General features: G+C 31.8%; 1 protein-coding gene across 5 annotated transcripts; it reads left to right on the forward strand.

The window, feature by feature from the left end:
* The first annotated feature begins 1,268 nt into the window (after positions 1-1,268).
* On the forward strand, positions 1,269-17,589 carry LOC105788704 (uncharacterized). Of its 5 annotated transcripts, none has more exons than XM_012615741.2 (18): positions 1,269-1,516; positions 2,046-2,141; positions 4,348-4,538; positions 4,622-4,726; positions 6,755-6,855; positions 7,911-7,989; positions 9,026-9,037; positions 9,250-9,315; positions 10,684-10,752; positions 10,853-10,909; positions 12,185-12,262; positions 13,061-13,158; positions 13,242-13,287; positions 14,596-14,723; positions 14,923-15,028; positions 15,807-15,909; positions 16,562-16,627; positions 17,111-17,260. In XM_012615741.2, the coding sequence occupies exons 1-17, from the start codon at positions 1,387-1,389 to the stop codon at positions 16,582-16,584; spliced, it is 1,488 nt and encodes a 495-aa protein (XP_012471195.1). In that variant the 5' UTR covers positions 1,269-1,386; the 3' UTR covers positions 16,585-16,627; positions 17,111-17,260. The 5 variants fall into 5 exon arrangements, with proteins under 5 accessions (XP_012471195.1, XP_012471177.1, XP_012471186.1 ...); XM_012615716.2 differs by having other exon boundaries at positions 1,271-1,516; positions 15,807-15,869; positions 17,111-17,589; XM_012615723.2 differs by lacking the exon at positions 12,185-12,262 and having other exon boundaries at positions 1,270-1,516; positions 15,807-15,869; positions 17,111-17,589.
* The last annotated feature ends 411 nt before the right edge of the window (positions 17,590-18,000 follow it).

The following is an 18,000-nucleotide window of genomic DNA, read 5'->3' on the forward strand; positions in this document are numbered from 1 at the left end:
ACACTTTTTCCTAATTTGGTATATAAATTTTTTTGGCCCAATTTGGTACATGAACTTGGCAATTTTTTCTAATTTGGTACCTAAACCTTTTTATGTTCAATTTAATACCTAAATTTATTTAATGTTATAAAATTACATAAAATACTAACAATGTTAATTTTTTTATGCTACAAAAATATTATCATCATTAGAGGAAATTCATGTTAAAAAATTGGTATTCAACCATGCTTAACAAATTAATATTAGATAAGGAAAAAAGATTTCAAAAACCCCAAATTAAAAGAAATTTATTATTTTCAATTAATAAAATAAATAAATAAATAAATTAAACTAAAATAAATTAAACATATAAAATATATAAAAATATCATATCATCTGTCACATGTCGGTCATACATTGATTATTTTTGCTACCTCATAAAATAATATTTTTAGTAAATTGGAGTAATTTGCAAAACATTTGACAAGTACCAACTCAAACAAAAAAAAAAGGTTAGGTACCAAATTAGGAACTAGAGTCAAATTCAGGTACCAAATTGAACCCAAAAAAATTAAGCACCAACTTAAGAAAAAGTGTCAAGTTTGAGTACCAAATTAGATAAAAAAAATTAGATAACAAATTAGAAAAAAAGTATCAAGTTCAGTGCCAATGTTATATTAAGCCTTAAATAAATGAGCAAGTTATGTTAGTATTCATTTAATTATTAGTAAGTTTTTTGGTCATCCTACTATAAATAGTTACAAGATGGTCACTTAACTATTCAATTTTGTATATTTTAGTGGGCTAATGATGCTAGCTTTTAAAATGGGTACAATAACAATTTCAACCCTCAAGAAGTATAAATTATATCAAATTAGTCTTGATTCTAAAAATGTTGATGTAAAATTAAAAATTGTTAACATTGTTAAATTCAAGTCCCCTATAATGCCATTTTTATGACATGATTATCAAGTGAGTAACTCTTTTAAAATTTTAAAATGTCATATCAATAAATTTAATAGAAAAATTATAATGGTAAATGGTGTTAACAATTAGACCTAAATTATCAAATCAAAAAAATAGAAGAATTAAATTCTTAAAAAACGTGAACTAAATTTTAAATATATAAAACTTAAATCATGTTGTAACATTTAAATTTTAACTATTTAGTCCAAAAATAATTAAAGCTTATTATTTTCAAGGCATCTAAATTTTTAATTTTTTAAGGAGGCCTCACATTATTTAATATTTATTAAATTTAGTCTCTTCTTTATGGTTTGGTTTCCCACTTTTCTTTTCTTTACCGCGCTCTTTTCCATTATTTTCCTTTCTTTAATTTTCCCTTCCTTTCCTTTTATTATTAGTTATCGGTTAGGGTAGAAAACCGACGTACTGCAAAAGCAGAAGATGTATCTGCGTAAAGCTGCCGTTAGTTTGCTAAGGAGAGTTCGCCTCCCTTCCCACTCCATCTTCACTTCTGTTTCTCCTCCAACAACTTCAATGGCTATCGCCACTCCGTTGCCGTTCTCTCTTTCCAGTATGTTTCTCAATTTTTAAATTTTTGTGATCATTTTTGTTAATTTCGCTATTTTTCCTGAATTCACTTTCGATTCAGTGACGCTACACTGAATCTGGTCAAGCCCGTATTATCCTTTTAAATTTGAGAGAGTTCCAATTCTTAGATTAGAATTCTAATTATTTGGATTATTCCCCAAATTGTTCTTCATTTTTTTGTTTATTATGTACCAGTGTTTGTTACTTCTGCTATTTACTTGCTTTAGGAACCAAAAAGAAAAAAAAAAAAGTGAATTTGGGTACAAAAGCAAACAAATTTAGAAAATGTAAAACTTTTTGGCAACAAAATGCTTGAGTCTACTTTTGATAGTAGAAATAGTGTTGCCTTTTAGCCATGTTCATGTTTGTTGACTTCCCTCGGAAAAAACGAAGAGGAAAGAGTGAAACGAGTAGCATAAGTTACAAGTTAACTCTGTCTGTAATGGTCTTTCATGTTTAGCTGTTATATTATCTAGTTCTTCCTGATATCATCGATTTTGATATTATTGCAGGAAAAATCCAATTCCCCAATCAATTTGGTAATGGAAGTTCATGGAGTACGACTTATGCTGATCCTCCTATATGGACTATACTATCTATTCAAGCTGGTATAACTTCTCACTTTCTCTCTCATCAAATTTTCCTTCTTACCTACTATACTAGTCTTTATCTCTGCACTGTAACTTTTTTCTTTTGTCATTTCTACTGAAGTTCTTGTACTCCTCCTCAATCACACCCTCAAACATTTAAAAAGGACTCAGTTTTTCTTCTTTCTTTTTTTCAATGGGGTTCTCGGTTGATAAGCTACAATATTGCTGCCTTCTATTGACTTGTTGCATTAGATCATATAGGGAGTATTTCTATGTTCTGTAAATCCTCTTATTCCCTTTTGGATATCTGGGTATCATTTTAATATGATTCCTGAAAATTCAAGCACTTCCTTAATGAACTTTTGGGTTAGAAATAGAACTGCAGAAAAGTTTAATGTTTTCTCCCTTTCTTATCAAAGTGTTTTGATTTTTTTGGTCTTTCACAATTCAAAATGTTGTTGAATTTCTTTGTAGCATATGTAGAATTTTTTGGTGTTTCTATCTAGAATTTCTTAACCTATATTGTTGTCTGCCCTCCTCTTTCTCATATGTATAATATATTTGAGAAAAATGGTTTTTACTGTTTTCTATTGAAGAGTATTTGTTTCGAATTATGCACTGGATAGATATGCAAACAAAGAATATTGGCATCTTGATATCACGTTTTAACCTTCTTGTTCTTTGAGTTGATCAAAGATTTGTCTAATGTATTAAATTTTTTTCAGGAAATTGTAGTTTGCATTGATTTTTGCTGGAGATGGTTTCCATATCTGATTCTGGTTTCTATTTGGTTATGGCTACCAAATTTGGTGCCCATACTATTGTCCCCCCCCCCCAACCCAAATTTAAAATCTTGAAGATGAATTGAGAGGGGAAGAATAAAAATAGTTCAAGGGGCCAAAAAAAAAAAAATCCTTGTCATCTTCAGACTTTCCAAATTTTGTGAAAATGCCATGTCAGTTTGTTCAAAGACACAATAATGAAGTCAATGACCATGTCAGCAATGCCAATTATGATAATTTGACATCGTTAGCAATTGAGTGGATTAACAAATAATTTAAGTAAGAAGACATGATTTAATATGAATTATTGTTGAGGCACTAAAAGTGTCACTTTGATCAAGTACTGAGACTAGTTGTTCATTTGGCATTGGCCAAACTGAAATACATAGATAAAACACTCAATTAACCTACAAATCCAGGTTCCTCTATCAACATCTTAAAGATCATTACGAAAATCTTAAAATCCTCAAAAATTTCTTGAGTTCTTGCTACCCATAGATCATACAAGTCATGACCCTTGGGCTTGTCCATTCATCAATAGACCTTCATCCTAAGTCTGTATTAAGCCAGAACTCAAATCATGTAAATAAAACCAAAATTAAGCATATTTTAAAAACAAATTGTTGAAAGCTCAAATCTTAGCTTGGTTGTGCTGGTAAAATAAGATGAAGGGGATCAGCTGGAAATGGGAAAAAAAGGGGTATAAAATAAATGGGAGTGAGACAAAGAAAGATAGGAGGAATGTCACTGAATAGATGTCAGTGGTTTGCAGTGACTGCTGGGTGCTTGAAGAGAATGAGAGTAATTGCAAAGAAAGACAACAAATGCAGAGAACTTTTAGAACTTGAAGCCAACCATGCAGACACTTAGAGATACATATATTGTGCAAATCAAAGCAATAAATGTAAAGCAAAATGTTGCTAAAATTAACTGAAATTCCTTTTCCCATCAAATGATTTAATTGCTTTTCTTAGATCAGTATTTAGCTTCAATTATTGACCATTTAAGATATATTAGTTCATACTAATGTCTCATTTTTTCCATGTATTTTCGGTTTAAAATTGCATGTTCCTATTCTTGAAAAAAGGCAATGAAGCTTGCATGCTGCTGTGCTTTTTCTGTACGCTATCCATGATTCATTTTTTTGGTATTCATCTTCATTGCTGAAACCATGATCCTTGCATCCTTCTTGATCAAAGGTACCGTTATCCTTTCTTAAGTAATAGAGCTTTTGAGCTGAACTAAAACAAGAAAAAACACATTGAATCCTTTAAGGTATAGCTAAACATCCAAACAAAATGCCTTAGCTTTTTAAAAGTTACTTTTAAATCTATTTAAAAGTTACTTTTAAATCTATCTCAAATATTTTCTTTGATCGGTTATCGTCTTACAATTGATTACTGCTTATACAATTCTTGTTGATGGCTCTGTTTTCTTTGCAGCTATAATTTTGGGGATAAATGTCCACCCCGTTTTTGCTGACGATGGCTCAAATCAAACAAATACAGAGAGTGATATCCAAGGCGCTAACATTTCTGGATTACGTAAAATTGAGGATGGCTCTGTTATATCCAATGTACACACATCTAAGTGGAGAATTTTTACAGATAATGGGAGGGATTATTTTCTGCAGGCAAGCATTTTTTGCTCTACTTTTTATCTCTCTGTTTTAGTTTCTGACTTGCTCTCTCTCCCTCTTCCTTTTATAAATAATAGGGAAAACTAGAGGAAGCAGAAAAGTTCTTCCTTTCTGCAATCCAGGAAGCTAAAGAAGGATTTGGGGAGAGAGATCCCCATGTTGCATCTGCATGCAACAATTTGGTGAGTCTACTTCTCAACTGCCTTTGGCTATAATCATGGTAGATGCAACATACATACTCCAAAAACTATCTATTTGTATCTTATCTTATGATTGAAGCACCCTAATGTTTCCAACACTTTCAAGTACATATCTAATACTGCACAAATTAAAAAAATATATATATCTTTGATACTTTAAGTACACTTATTCATAGCTATTATTTATGGTATGCAAAATATATCTACTTGTTTGTATAATTTGATATTGAGGTTTTGGTGGCATTTCTATTGTTTAGGACATTGAATGATTTTAAAACTTGCTTCTAGGTGAGAAAGGTTTGAAATATCTCTAAGGCTTAATGCATTTTTTAATTTCCGAATTAGACACTTTTTTCTAATGTAGTAGCTTTGATTTTTTTTGTCTAATGCGGTACCTGTATTTGGCAAAAGTTATACATTTTAGTACCTAAAAGTTAGACTTGATAATGGGCTGGGCCATTGCAAAACTTTAGGCCCGTTTTCTAGGCCCAGGCCCAGCTTGAAAATGGGCCTAAAATTTTGTCCAAGCTTGGTCCGACTGAAAAATGCTAAACCTGAGCCCAGCCCGTATTAATTTTTTATATATTATTTTTATATAAAATAAATTTAAAAAATATAATACATCAAATACACTAAAAACATTAAAATAAATGTTTCCCAACAAATTGAAAATACATTAAAAAAAAAAGTCTTTATACTTAAATAACATTAAGGTAATTGCAACTTAGCAAGCAAATGCCTCTTGCAATTACCTCTAACATAGTAGCAAAATTAATAATAAAATAAGAGTTATATAATATCCAAACAATAACAACAAAATAGTAACAATCTGATAGGAAAATGGAAGCAAAACAACATCAATGGCGACAAACAACAGCAAAACAGCAGTGAGGAAAACATTTGGGCAAATTTGGGCCGGGCCGAGCCAAAAAATTTTACTTGAGGTTCGACCCATTTAGAAAACAGGCTTTATTTTCTTGTCCAAGCTCATTTTTTGGGCCTATACTTTTACCTAAACCCTCCCACTTTTTAGGCGGACCTTCGGGCTTAAGTGGTGGCCCGGCCAATGATTAGGTCTACTAAAAGTAATAATTTTAATTTTTAGTGTTTAATTCGAGTTTTAGGGTTACTTTGATGAAAATTTATAATTAATTAATAATATTAGCAATTAACTTTCATTGAATCAACCCTAAAACCTAAAAATCACATTAATCAAACTATATTTAACAAATTAAAAAATATTAAAAAAATTCACAATTAACAAAAAATTTATTCTATTAACAAAACCATGAAAGTTTGAACCTAATAATATTAGCAATTAACTTTCATCAAATTAACCTTAAAACTCGAATTAAACACTAAAAAGTATATCTATTTCTACACTGGACAAGAAAAAAACACTAGTTTTGGCCACATTCTAACCATTATCTTGCACCAAAATGTATATCTTTAGCCAAATTAATATAGGTACCACATTGGACAAGGAAAAAACACTAGTTTTGGCTGTTTAGCTTGACAGAATATATATTTCTACATTGGATCTGCTTTCATCAGTTTCATTTGTTCTCTGCTTAGAGTAATTGCTCGAGAATAACACCGATGCCAATGTTGAATTTGGTTTGATATGTAATGTTGTTGTGGCTGGAAGCTTCTGACATAGGTGATCTCTCTCAAGCATGTTGACATAGTCAAATTTTTTTAATACCTTGAAAATTTCAATCACTGGTATGTTTATGTGAGCCCCATATCTATTAAACAGTGCGGACCCATCACACTTTTGGGAATGCTTAATAGACCATTGGTTGTCTTATATTTACTCTAGGTATCCACATTGTCCAAATGAAAGTAGTGATGTCAATTCTTTCTTCTCATGAAGTTAAGATAAAAAGCTTCTCTTTTCCTTGCTTTTTTCTTCTCTAAATCTATTTATTTACATTGCAATGTAGCTTCTTCTGTTTAAGAAATTCATTCCCTTGTTCCCTTTACTTTTTTCCCTTTCATCCTTTTTAGGCAGAGCTTTACAGAGTTAAAAAGGCATTTGACAAGGCAGAACCTTTGTATTTAGATGCCATCCGCATATTAGAGGAGGCATTTGGCTCTGAAGATATACGGTAACTAGCGCGTTACTTTTTAAACTTACAGAAGGATCATATGTCATCAGGATTATATCTCAAGTATATTATTTTGTACATTTTTCTTTCATATAATATTTTAAATTTCATGAAGATGGCATGTTCAGATACACTTGCACAGTTAAGTAATTTTCTAGTAATTATTCATGTTTATGTTTCCATGCATTATACATCATCTACCGTACAGAATCTGCTTTGTTTAGTGTTGTAACTGTCAATTCAGGTTAGGATTTGATGTAGAAGAAACTAAGGCTTATGCAGAGTAGGTTTGAAGGAAAAGACTAAGATTTGGGAGTTGCCTTCTTGCTTGGGTTTCAGATCTGGTTTAATTTATATCGAGGAATATGAAGAAAAAAGGAATTAATCAGATAAGAGGAAAACATAAAAGCCAAGATGAGAGATTGAAAATCCTACGCAACTTAGTTTATATAATTCTACATATCTGGAAAACATTAAGTTCTTGTTGAAATTGGACACATGTCAGAGAAGCTTGCAAACTTTTCCAAAGTTCGTCTTTAAGTTGAAACCTGATAAACCAATTCTCAAGTTTAAGATACAAAAACCTGTCACTGCTACTTCTTCAGTGAATGGTGCTAGCAGTATTGTTTAGTACCAGACAGCTGTACCTTGCCTAATTTTCCAACCATTAAGACAAATATGATCGATAAGGAACCTAAAATTTAGAAAAATCAAACTAATGGAATAACCCATTGCGACTATCTTGTCCAAAATCTTTGAAACTGTTGAAGGTGTCCAATGGAGATGGTCTTAGTCCAAACATGAGATTTATTTGGAATCGATCTACTTAAGGAAATTAGTGCTGTTTTCCTGACATACTACATTTTCCAGTTTTATTGTTCAAGAAGGTAGATGTACCTGAACACAGATTTTGTATGAGCAGACAGATTTCATTTATGTTAATAATACAGTAGTTTCTTCTACTGTACCAAAATAGTTGTAAATGGGTGCAAGCAACTGCCTTATTAATCTTATTTCTTATTGTTCATTGAACTATTTTATCCATATTAATAAAGTGTAGGAGTTGCCCTGCACAATCTCGGGCAGTTCTATCTTGTCCAGAGAAAGTTGGAGGAGGCTAGGGTGTGCTATGAGGTAAGAGAATATGGTTCATTGACTTGGAAACTTTTTTAATGATCAATATTTCTTCTATCTGTATCAATTTGGATATTGTGGATTTGCATACGTAGTTGTTAATCATATGATCTAGCTGGTGGGTTGTGTCAGGCATGAGAACTGTGAGCATAGACCAAAAAACACGCTATTTATTGTGGCCTCCTTTGTTAACAGCAGCTAATTCAGGGTATTAAGAAACACAGCATTTCTGGGAAAAATTGATATCACAGTTGTTGCAGACTGCAGTTTGCTTCTATCTAGTAAGGAATGTTTTAATTGGAAGACCAGGATCATATTCTAAGAGACAGCTCCTTAGTTATTATTGGATAACTTGGATTGTTTGGTACACTATAAGCATGATGGAATATCGTTTCCCTACTCTGATTACCATGTCAACTAGATGTCAGAGAATTTCAGTATTAGACTTTCTAAACAGCTAGTTGTTTCTTAGTTAAATTAAAAAAATCTAGTCCCTTTCTGGTGTCCCTGCTTCATTCTAATGCCAATCAAGAAATTATGTATTCTCCTTTCATTTGGAGATGGGAATGTGTAGTTCAGAATCTCGTCATATTTTAACTTGTAATTCATATAAATTCCAAAGAACATATTGAAGCATCATGTTTGAGTAGCTTTCTAGTTTTTTTTTTTTAAAATAATTTTAAAAATTAAAAGTATACTATTATTATTTTTTATACTCTTGTTTAATCACAAAGTACTTAATTCTAAACGGCCTGGCAACAATTTGATAGATTAAAGCTCTTTCTTAAACACGTACAACTGCTAGTTGTTTCATGTCTATCGTATTTTAGTATTAATAACTTGTATATATGTTTGGCATTAAATTTTATGGTGTGCAACGATAGACTTAATTAATTCAACTCAATTGCATTCATCTCCTAAGTCTCTATGTTGATGTTTATCTACCTATTTATTCTTCGATACTTGCAGTTTATGACAACTTCATCTAAAATATCTTTTTTTTTTTTTTTTTTGGGTTTGGTAATTCCTTTGACAGAGTGCTTTAAAGGTATGAATCAGATATTCAAGTAGGTATGCCTTTATATACACACGCGTGAGCATGCACACACACATATGCATCACACAGAGACATATACATGCTTAGATATCTTTTTACTGATTTTCACCTTAAATGCATTTTGTGACTCAAATTGAGATTAGATACCTTTTCTCTGTTATACTTTCTTTAGAATGACAGAATTATGCTACAAAATGGTTCAGATAAAGGGACGTGTTCTTGGACGTGGCAGCGCAGATTATGCGGATACAATGTATCACCTTGGAACGGTAATGTTTCAAATATCCATATCATTATGTCACCCTTCTGTTGTTTTATTTTGCTACAGTCTCTTGTACTATTAATTAGTTCTCATCCTTGTGTTCTGCATTTTTTCTTTATAATGTGCATCAGTGATTGGAGGAGATTTACATTTTGTTCATCAATCCACTTCAAGAATGATTAGAATTTCAAATTTTTAAGCTGTCTTTGGATGAGGGATTCCTTTAGTAGAAATAATATCAAATTTAAATCTTGGCAAATTAAAAGTTGCCTAACTTATAATTTCATATTCCATATTGTACATTTTTCTCTTTTTTTCTCTCCCTAACTTCGTTATTTTTCCCCCCCTCATCAAATTCCAGTACTTCAAATTTCATTCTAAGCATAGAATATATTACACCGGAGTTCTTTAGATTTACCTCTAACTACTCTCTAGTTAAATTGTTTAGAGATTCTACATCTGCTCCGATGATGGAATATGAGCATTTATCATAAACCCAATATGGGTGTGATTAGTTTTGCTTGCAAAACAGAGGCAATAATCAACCTCTTGGTTTTTTTATCCAACGTTTCTCGTTCTTTATCATGAACTGCAAAAACCTTTAATGTAAGATTTCACCACAAAAGTAGTTGATTTGAATGCTTAGATTTCTTTGGTCAATTTAAATGAGTATTGAAGAAAGAAACTGAAAAGAATTTGGGTTTGCTGAAAGAAATTTTTTTTCTTGAGTACTTCATTTGAAGTGAAAAATAGGACAACTTGTGAGCAAGATTTTTTGTTTCTTAAAGATTCACCAATTTCATCTTGACTAGTGAGTGGAACAAACATTTGTGGATTTGGGTTTTAAAACCTTAGTTTTAAGATTCATTAGCCTTTTTTTTTTTAATTAGAGAGTAATTTAAATTGATGCAGTCATGCATGCATGCATGCATGCATGCCTATTGAAGGTTCGAGTTTTTAGCAATGCAAGAAGCAGTCTTTTGGTGTGGAGTGTGGGATTCTGAACTGTCGGATTTGAGTGTTTTAGGGACAAAACTGAGTTTCTTGTGCAAACTGGAATTTACTAAGAAATACTTGTCCAAACAATGCAATTACAAATGCTGATATCATAATTGATGCTTTTTAAAATGCTTGAAAATTTTCAATTTCCTCATCTATATGCACTCTTTGATTTAAGTGCTGCAAAATGTCTTTTCTGTGGTAATGGATGGTGAGATTCATGCCTAATTATGACAGGAGATATTGTAGTAACGAACTCTTTGTGCCTGTAAATTTGTTACATATCCTACTTTTGCTTCATTGTTATAATCTTTGTCTTCTGCTGTATTCTCATTAATGTGTTTTGATGTTAGAGTGAGTTGTCGTTTAATTGTAGGTATTGTTTCTCCAAGGTAGACTAAACGATTCTGAGGTCGTTATTCAGGATTCTATCAGAGTACTAGAGGTACATTTCTATTCTGGTCAAAGTTAGTGTTAATTATGGGTGTTATACGGTCATGGGTTTGGTGGTTTTCGATTTTTTTAATGTGCTCAACTATATATAGGAAAGTGGTCAGGGGGAGTCAATGGCATGCATCAGGAGATTACGATATCTGGCGCAGGTTGTAAATCTTCCTGTCCTTTTTATAGCATTTTTCATATCACTTAAATAGCCTTTGGTTGATAGGATGTTTACCTGGTTAGGGTAATGAAAAGGCTCAGTTATACTTCATTGGAGAATCTATTGAGGCAAAATCTCGCTTCTTTGTAGTTTCCTATTGACACACTTGGTCTTCTAAGGCATCCGAAGGGAGGCCCTCATTAGTCAATCTTGATGGAAGCTGACTATCTTTGGCAGGTTTTAACTCCATGTAACCATGTGGAGAAAAGATATTTGTATGCTTACCATGCTAGTTACAAAATTTAGACAGCCATTAAGTTCTAGTTGAATTTTAAGGACACCATATCAGGCCTATCTGGTTTTAGCGGTCATCCTTTTTTGCTTTTTTCCCTTTATGTTACGTTGTGAGCATGTTGTTTATATATTTGTTTGTTAACTATGTAAAAAATCATCTACTTTTAAGTTCTGCAACCAACATATATCAACAGATTGATTTGTTGAGGATGGAAATTATAGTCCCCCTCTTTCCCACTCAAGTTAGCATGTATGTAAAATAATAGGAATTTTACAGCTGAAGAAAAATTATATATTTGAGGTTCAACTTATTACTTTTGCTGACCTCAACAAGTTGTTTCCCTTGCATGAAAATTTTAATTGAATAGAGGTAGCATCTTAAGTTACAATGCTAAAATTCCAGGATAAAATGTTCACGCTAGATGATGCACATGATTGAACATGTAATCCCTTTTGGTGATACTTTCTGTTGCACATTCTTCATGCATTTTTTTGAACACATGATGTACTAATATTTTCATAATTGTGGCACTATACCTAATTGTTCATTTCTGAGGTATTGGGTTACGGATGCTTCTTTATTTTGCTTTATCTGACTTGATGCAACAATCCGGAAGTTATATAAATTGGTTTTAGAAATACTATTTTTTTTTTCTGTTTTATCTGTACTATATAATTTGCAATTATTTTAATGAGTGTCAATGGCTCGGATTAGCTGTTTAGATGGGGTTCATGTGTATCCAAGGGCTAGGATAGAAAGCTGCTGTGACTCTGGGATAAATTGTCTGTAAAACACATTAGTCAAACTTATACTTGGATATTATCATTAATGGTTCTACAAACAACCATAGTTTTTCTTGTTCAAACTTAAAATTTTGTCATTGTAGCATTAGTTCAGATTTTCTTTACTGTTCTGGTTTTTTCTACTAGTTATACTCCTGTAATGCATCAAATCCACTTACGTCGTTGCTATTTTTTCTAGATATACATAAAATCCAATCGTATTTCAGAAGCAGAAAATATAGAGAGAAAGGTCCTTCATATTATGGAATTATCTAAGGTTCGAATTTTATTCCTCTGCTCATGTATGTTCTTTTATACGTGTAATTATTGTGCTTATGCTTTTTACTTATGTTTGTGGGTACCTCTGGGTGTGTATGAATTTCTGTGTGAAACTTTTCCTCTCTGAAGACATTCTTGTTATATGTTATTATGCATTCCAAATTGTTTGAAGTTCAAATGATATTGACTTCATAACTTGTATTTTCTGAAGATACTTCTATTATTCCTATTTGTTGATTTTAGGATAAAACCACCTCCTCATGGTTCTTTTATCAGCTTCTACATGATTCATGTAAATCAATGTATGCTTATTGCCATGTACTTGACAAAATGTTTAAATTTATAAGTGCATGCATTGGACATGTTGTCACCCTTACTGGCACCTTCTAACATAGTTTGTTAACGTTGCTTGATACTTTTAAGTATTAGGTTGTTGCTTCACTTGGGGTAGGGCCTTTCCTTTTACCTTTTATACCTCAGGTAGTGAAAGGTTCCTAGAGTCTAGAATGTTCCTTGCAACTATTGGAAGAAACATCTTCTAGGGTTCTTTTGGAATTTGTTTCTTTTCTCCTCTCTATTTTCTCCAATGAGCTATGCAAGCACATTTACTGCCTGCCCTTGCAACTTAAGTTTCTATTAAGTTCTCACAAAATACAATTCAAAAGGTTTTTACTCCCAACAATCTATCTCAAGAACCGAATTGCCCTCAAATCTCATAAACAATTAGGTGACATAGTTATTAAATGATTGCTGTATTGAATCATTTTCTTTAGTGACTAACTTCATTTTCTTTCAGGGATGGAACTCATTGGACACTGTAGTTGCTGCTGAAGGGTTGGGCTTAACGTTACAATCATCTGGGAGCTTAAAAGAAGCACAAGAACTTCTTGAAAGGTTGGTAGACTTTAATTGTTCTTCAATATTGTGATAGTTTATGGTTCCAGACATCATATTCTTTTATGCATTTTTCTTCTTAGGTGTCTTGATGCTCGGAAAACATTACTCCCTGAAGATCACATCCAGGTTTGTTGTTTTGATTTTGTACAGATAAAAATATCTAAAAATAAGAATTGAAATCATTTTGATCAGTTGTTTTGATTCAATGAAGTATTTTCATTATACTATTAAATTTCTAACAAAAATGATTGCTAGTTTGGAAAGTTGGAATTAATCACCATGTGTTCTTAATTTCTTTTTAAGTCTTAGAAACTTGAAAAGAATAATTTTGAAGTAATTATTTCTTGTGTTGAGTTTCAAAATTCAAACCAATGGATAGTTGTTTGTTTTGAACTCAAAATAAGACCTTTCTTATAACTATAAAAAGGGATGAGTGATGGTAAAGATAAACATGCATGAACCGCATCAATTCACTAATACTTAATTTGCATGAACAATGTATTTGTAGGGACTAAGCCAAAAGTTTACTTTCTCTTAGAAAATAATCAATTATTTGTATGATCTTTTTGTTGCTAAGTATTAAAAAGTAACAACAATAAAGTAAGATTTGTCTATGTTGATAAAAGGCGCATATGTGTGCCAGTGCCTTTGTACATTGTTATTCTTGCTACGTAGCTAACTTTTTTGTTCTATTTTACTGTCAGCCATCTTGATTATTGGAAACAATATTCTGGAATCCTGGACAAAACCCTTGTAAATAAAAACACTCATCACTACACACTGGTTGTTAAATTTGTATATATGACACAACTGTTTTTTTGGCGACATCAACACTGAAAATGAGCTTTTAAAATGAACATTTTTGTTGTTGTGTTTGGTAACATGTTTTATATAAGAATGTTGGCCAAACCTGTCAAAACAAGTGTTTTGGGTTGTGTTTTTAACAACTGGTGAGTATGGTAAATAACTTCAAGGAGGTGGATGGATTTGGCAAAAAATTATTGTAATTAAATTGTTTTTTGTCAGACTCAAATGTACTGTGTACAATTTGTGTTTGCTTCTCCCACTTTTATGTTTAATGCACTGCTTTTTATGGTCTATACAAATTTTAAAAGCAATTTGGAAGTCTCTCATAGTTATCAATGTTTATGAGAGAAGCTTCAATGTTTGGACATATTCACCAACACTATTCTACTCAATGTATCCCAACATTTATACAATCTTTTGAAATATTCAATAAGCTCGTTTGGATTTCTATGTTGAATGAGTACAAACATTGCCAAAATGGAAGTCTAATAATATTTTGTTTCTTTGCTATTTCATGACATCGTCCTATTTCACATATAAAATAATTGTAAGAAGAACAAAAAATGTTACTGAGAAAAGCGATAAGGTAAATTTAAGAGGAATCTCCTTTGTTTTTCCTGGGGACAGATTGGAGCCAACATGCTTCACATTGCTAGGGTGGTAATGCTTAATTACAATCAACTTAGGGGGATGCATGTTTCTGATGCAATTGCTGAGCTTGACAAGGCAAAAGGTCTTTTAAACAATGCAATAAGGTTAGTGCTGTTTCATTACCAGAAAAAGAAATTAGGGGCTCTACAACCTATCTTCAGCCACTTTTTACTCTTCAATTTAGTTGATAATGATTAACATAGGTTAATTTGTTATTTCCCTAGTAATAATTTATTCTCTGCCCTTGTCTGCATATCATAGATTCGAACAAATATGTCTTACTCCTTTCTCTTTACGTGATAGGATAGCAAGGAAAGTTATTAGTAAATCGAAAACACAAAACAAGAAGCAAGGTTATGGAGTTTCTGGAGAAACTAGGCGAGATGGTTATGCAGCAGTGATCATACTGGTTAGTTCCTTGTCAATAATAGATTATGTTGATAATATGAATCCTTTTCTCTTGTATATTCAACAGAAAAATTTACATGGCTATTTATACTAAAAGAGTAGGCCTAACTAAGGAAACATAATCAATACGTTAATTCAATAATCCTAATTTTAAGCTAATCTGATCCCTAAAAATCAGTAATGAGATTAGCTGAGATAAGCTGTCAACAGATTATCTGTCAGCTTCTTTTATCTAAATGTTTAAGATTTTGTTGTCTATTTATGTGGAGATTTAAACAAGCCAACTTTGTTTCCTCCCATGGAAACAATTTCTCGTCAAGTTGAAAAAATTGGGATAGAGGGAGTATGATATAAAATGATATTGTTCACAATTTGATCATTTATATTATTTTATTTAATGAGCTTGGATCCTTAGATTGTTAATGGCCAGAATAAGGTGATAATGATGTAATTATATTTCCCAACCATTATCTTTTATTTACAGTTCTGTGCTGATATTTTATTGTTTATTCTCCTCCTTACCTGACAAAAGAAGTATGCTTTTATTATCACAGCATTCACAATTTTTTGTTGTGAGCTACCAGTTGACAAAGTCGATTTGAATTTCTTTCTTTGGCCTAAAAACTAATGAATTGGTGATATCAATATTTAAATTGCAAAAAAAAAAAAAAAGTCAACATCATGCTAAATGTTAGTTTGTTAAAGATGTGTTGCTTTTAAATTATAATTCTCTTTGTTATCATGGGATGTGACAATTTTTTTTTTCATTGTGGTTGCAGTTGCAGTCGCTCAATGAACTAGGGCTTTTGGAGATCAACAGGCTAGAATTGCAGGAATCAGGGGTTAGTATTGTAACCTTCTGGTTCTCGGCATTTGGTTCAGGTTTCTTTGAAATGATTTACGATTTACAGTAGTCTTGCTTTGGTCAAATTGACATTTCTATTTAGTGTTATTCATTTGATACCCAAGTTATAGTTAATGTTTGATTTGGCACCTAAAGTACCTTAGGTACTTTTGTTTTTCAGTTTGCACAATGAACTACCCCACACAATGGGGCAAAAGACCACAAATAGTTAGTTAAATGCAACATGAGGCTAATATGCCACATCATTTTATTGGGGTGTGATTTTGTTTTGGGCATTTTTTTAATTTCTGAAATAAAAAAAGAAAAAGAAAAAGATAAAGAACATTGAAAACAAATTGGTATGTGAGAATAAAGGAAATAGGAAAAACAAGAGAGGGGCCTTACATATGATGATCTCCATTGAAATCAAATACCATCATGCTTCTCCTATGTTCTTTGGTAATTTTCCTTTTTTAAATTCAATAGTTTGAACAAGTGTATCAGATATGTTTTTCTTCACCTAAACTTATTTGAGATGTTTGATGATATTGAAATATGCCGGTCGATGTCAATTTTCTATGCATCCTTGTGTTCTTGATGTAGTGACATAATTGGTAGTTTAGACTTATTTATTTCAAGCAGTCCTTTGACCATTGTACTAATAGTTACTATGGTTCCGTTGGGCTACAGGCAAAGTTGTCATCCACTCCTGAGGTCAAAAATGCACATTTTGAATGCATTTCTGCCTACAAAGAGGTACATCGCCTGGTTAATGTCTTATATTTATTTTAATCACTCATTTTACTTTACTCTCTTACATTGGTGAGTTGACTTGTTCTTTTTCTTATGCGGTGCCTGGTTTCTTTTAAATTCTTTTCTTGTCATCACCCATTTTTTTCTCACTTATCCTTTGGAGTTGAGTAGAACCATTCATGTTGCTCAGAAACCTGCAAATTAGGTCAATTATCCCTTTTGTACTATAATTTCTTTATTCCAAATATCATCTGTTATATATGTTTTGTATTTTTGGAGCAAAATTGTTTGTCATATTGCATTTAATAATCTCCTATGCAGCCTAATGCACCCAACAGCACTTTGAAACCAAGTTAAATGCAACTCTCATTTACCCTTAAATTATGGCTTCATACTTACATGTTTTCATTGAAATAGAAAGCTGAAATCTTGAATTAAATGTATGTTGTTGCAAGAATGTCAATTGTTTTAAACTATACAATGCAGTTGGCAGCTGAAAGGTTAATCGGTGATTTGAGGCAAGTTAAGGCGGAGTATCTTTCTTGTTTGAAGCATCTTTCAAGTTTGTTAGATGCTGAAGGCACAACAGAATACAGAGGAACAACATTGCAGGAGCTGAAGGGTGATATCAAGCGTGTAGAAGATGATATTTCGCAGTCAAGGAGGCATAAAAGCTAAGCCAGGCTACCCAACACCTCATTTTGATTCAATTTTTTGAAATATACTTTCCATTCCTGTTTGAAGAAAATTTTATTACTTCTTCAAATAAAATTTTATGCCAATTTCATTTCAATGGATATGAAGGAATTGAAGTGCAAATGATTGTTAATTTTAGAGGGATGGTTATGTTGGGATGTTAATTTTTTTTTTAATGGCATTTTTTTTTCTTCACTATCTTAAAATTGCATGTAAACTAACATGAAAACAATTACGCAAATAAGAGTAACAGTTGGTTCCTTCAGTTATTAGATGAGCCATCAAAATCATGTTATGCCAACTTATGACCATTAATTTGTTTAAATGCTGAAGCTAACAAAGTCTTTAAAAAAAGAAATTATATTCGTTTATGATTTTATTTACATGTTCATTGATATTCTTCTTTAACATCTTTCTTTTTTTCGAAAAAAATATGATAGTACCTGAAAAAGCTTCCCCATGTTTCTTTTGTCCTAATAGGACAAATTTTCTTCTCACAGAAGGGATGCGAAAGATAATAGATTTTATTACAAAAGTAGAAGTAAAGAAAAAGATTTTATAAAGATAAAGGAGACTGGTGGATGAGAAGAGAACAAAGAAAAGTTTTTAAAACTTTTTTCGATGCCTTGTTTAGGCTTCCTCTATCTCTATTTATAAGAGAATTCTTAAATTCTATTTTA

Source organism: Gossypium raimondii, chromosome 7 (genome assembly GCF_025698545.1).
Source record: "Gossypium raimondii isolate GPD5lz chromosome 7, ASM2569854v1, whole genome shotgun sequence".
Taxonomy (NCBI): Eukaryota; Viridiplantae; Streptophyta; class Magnoliopsida; order Malvales; family Malvaceae; genus Gossypium; species Gossypium raimondii.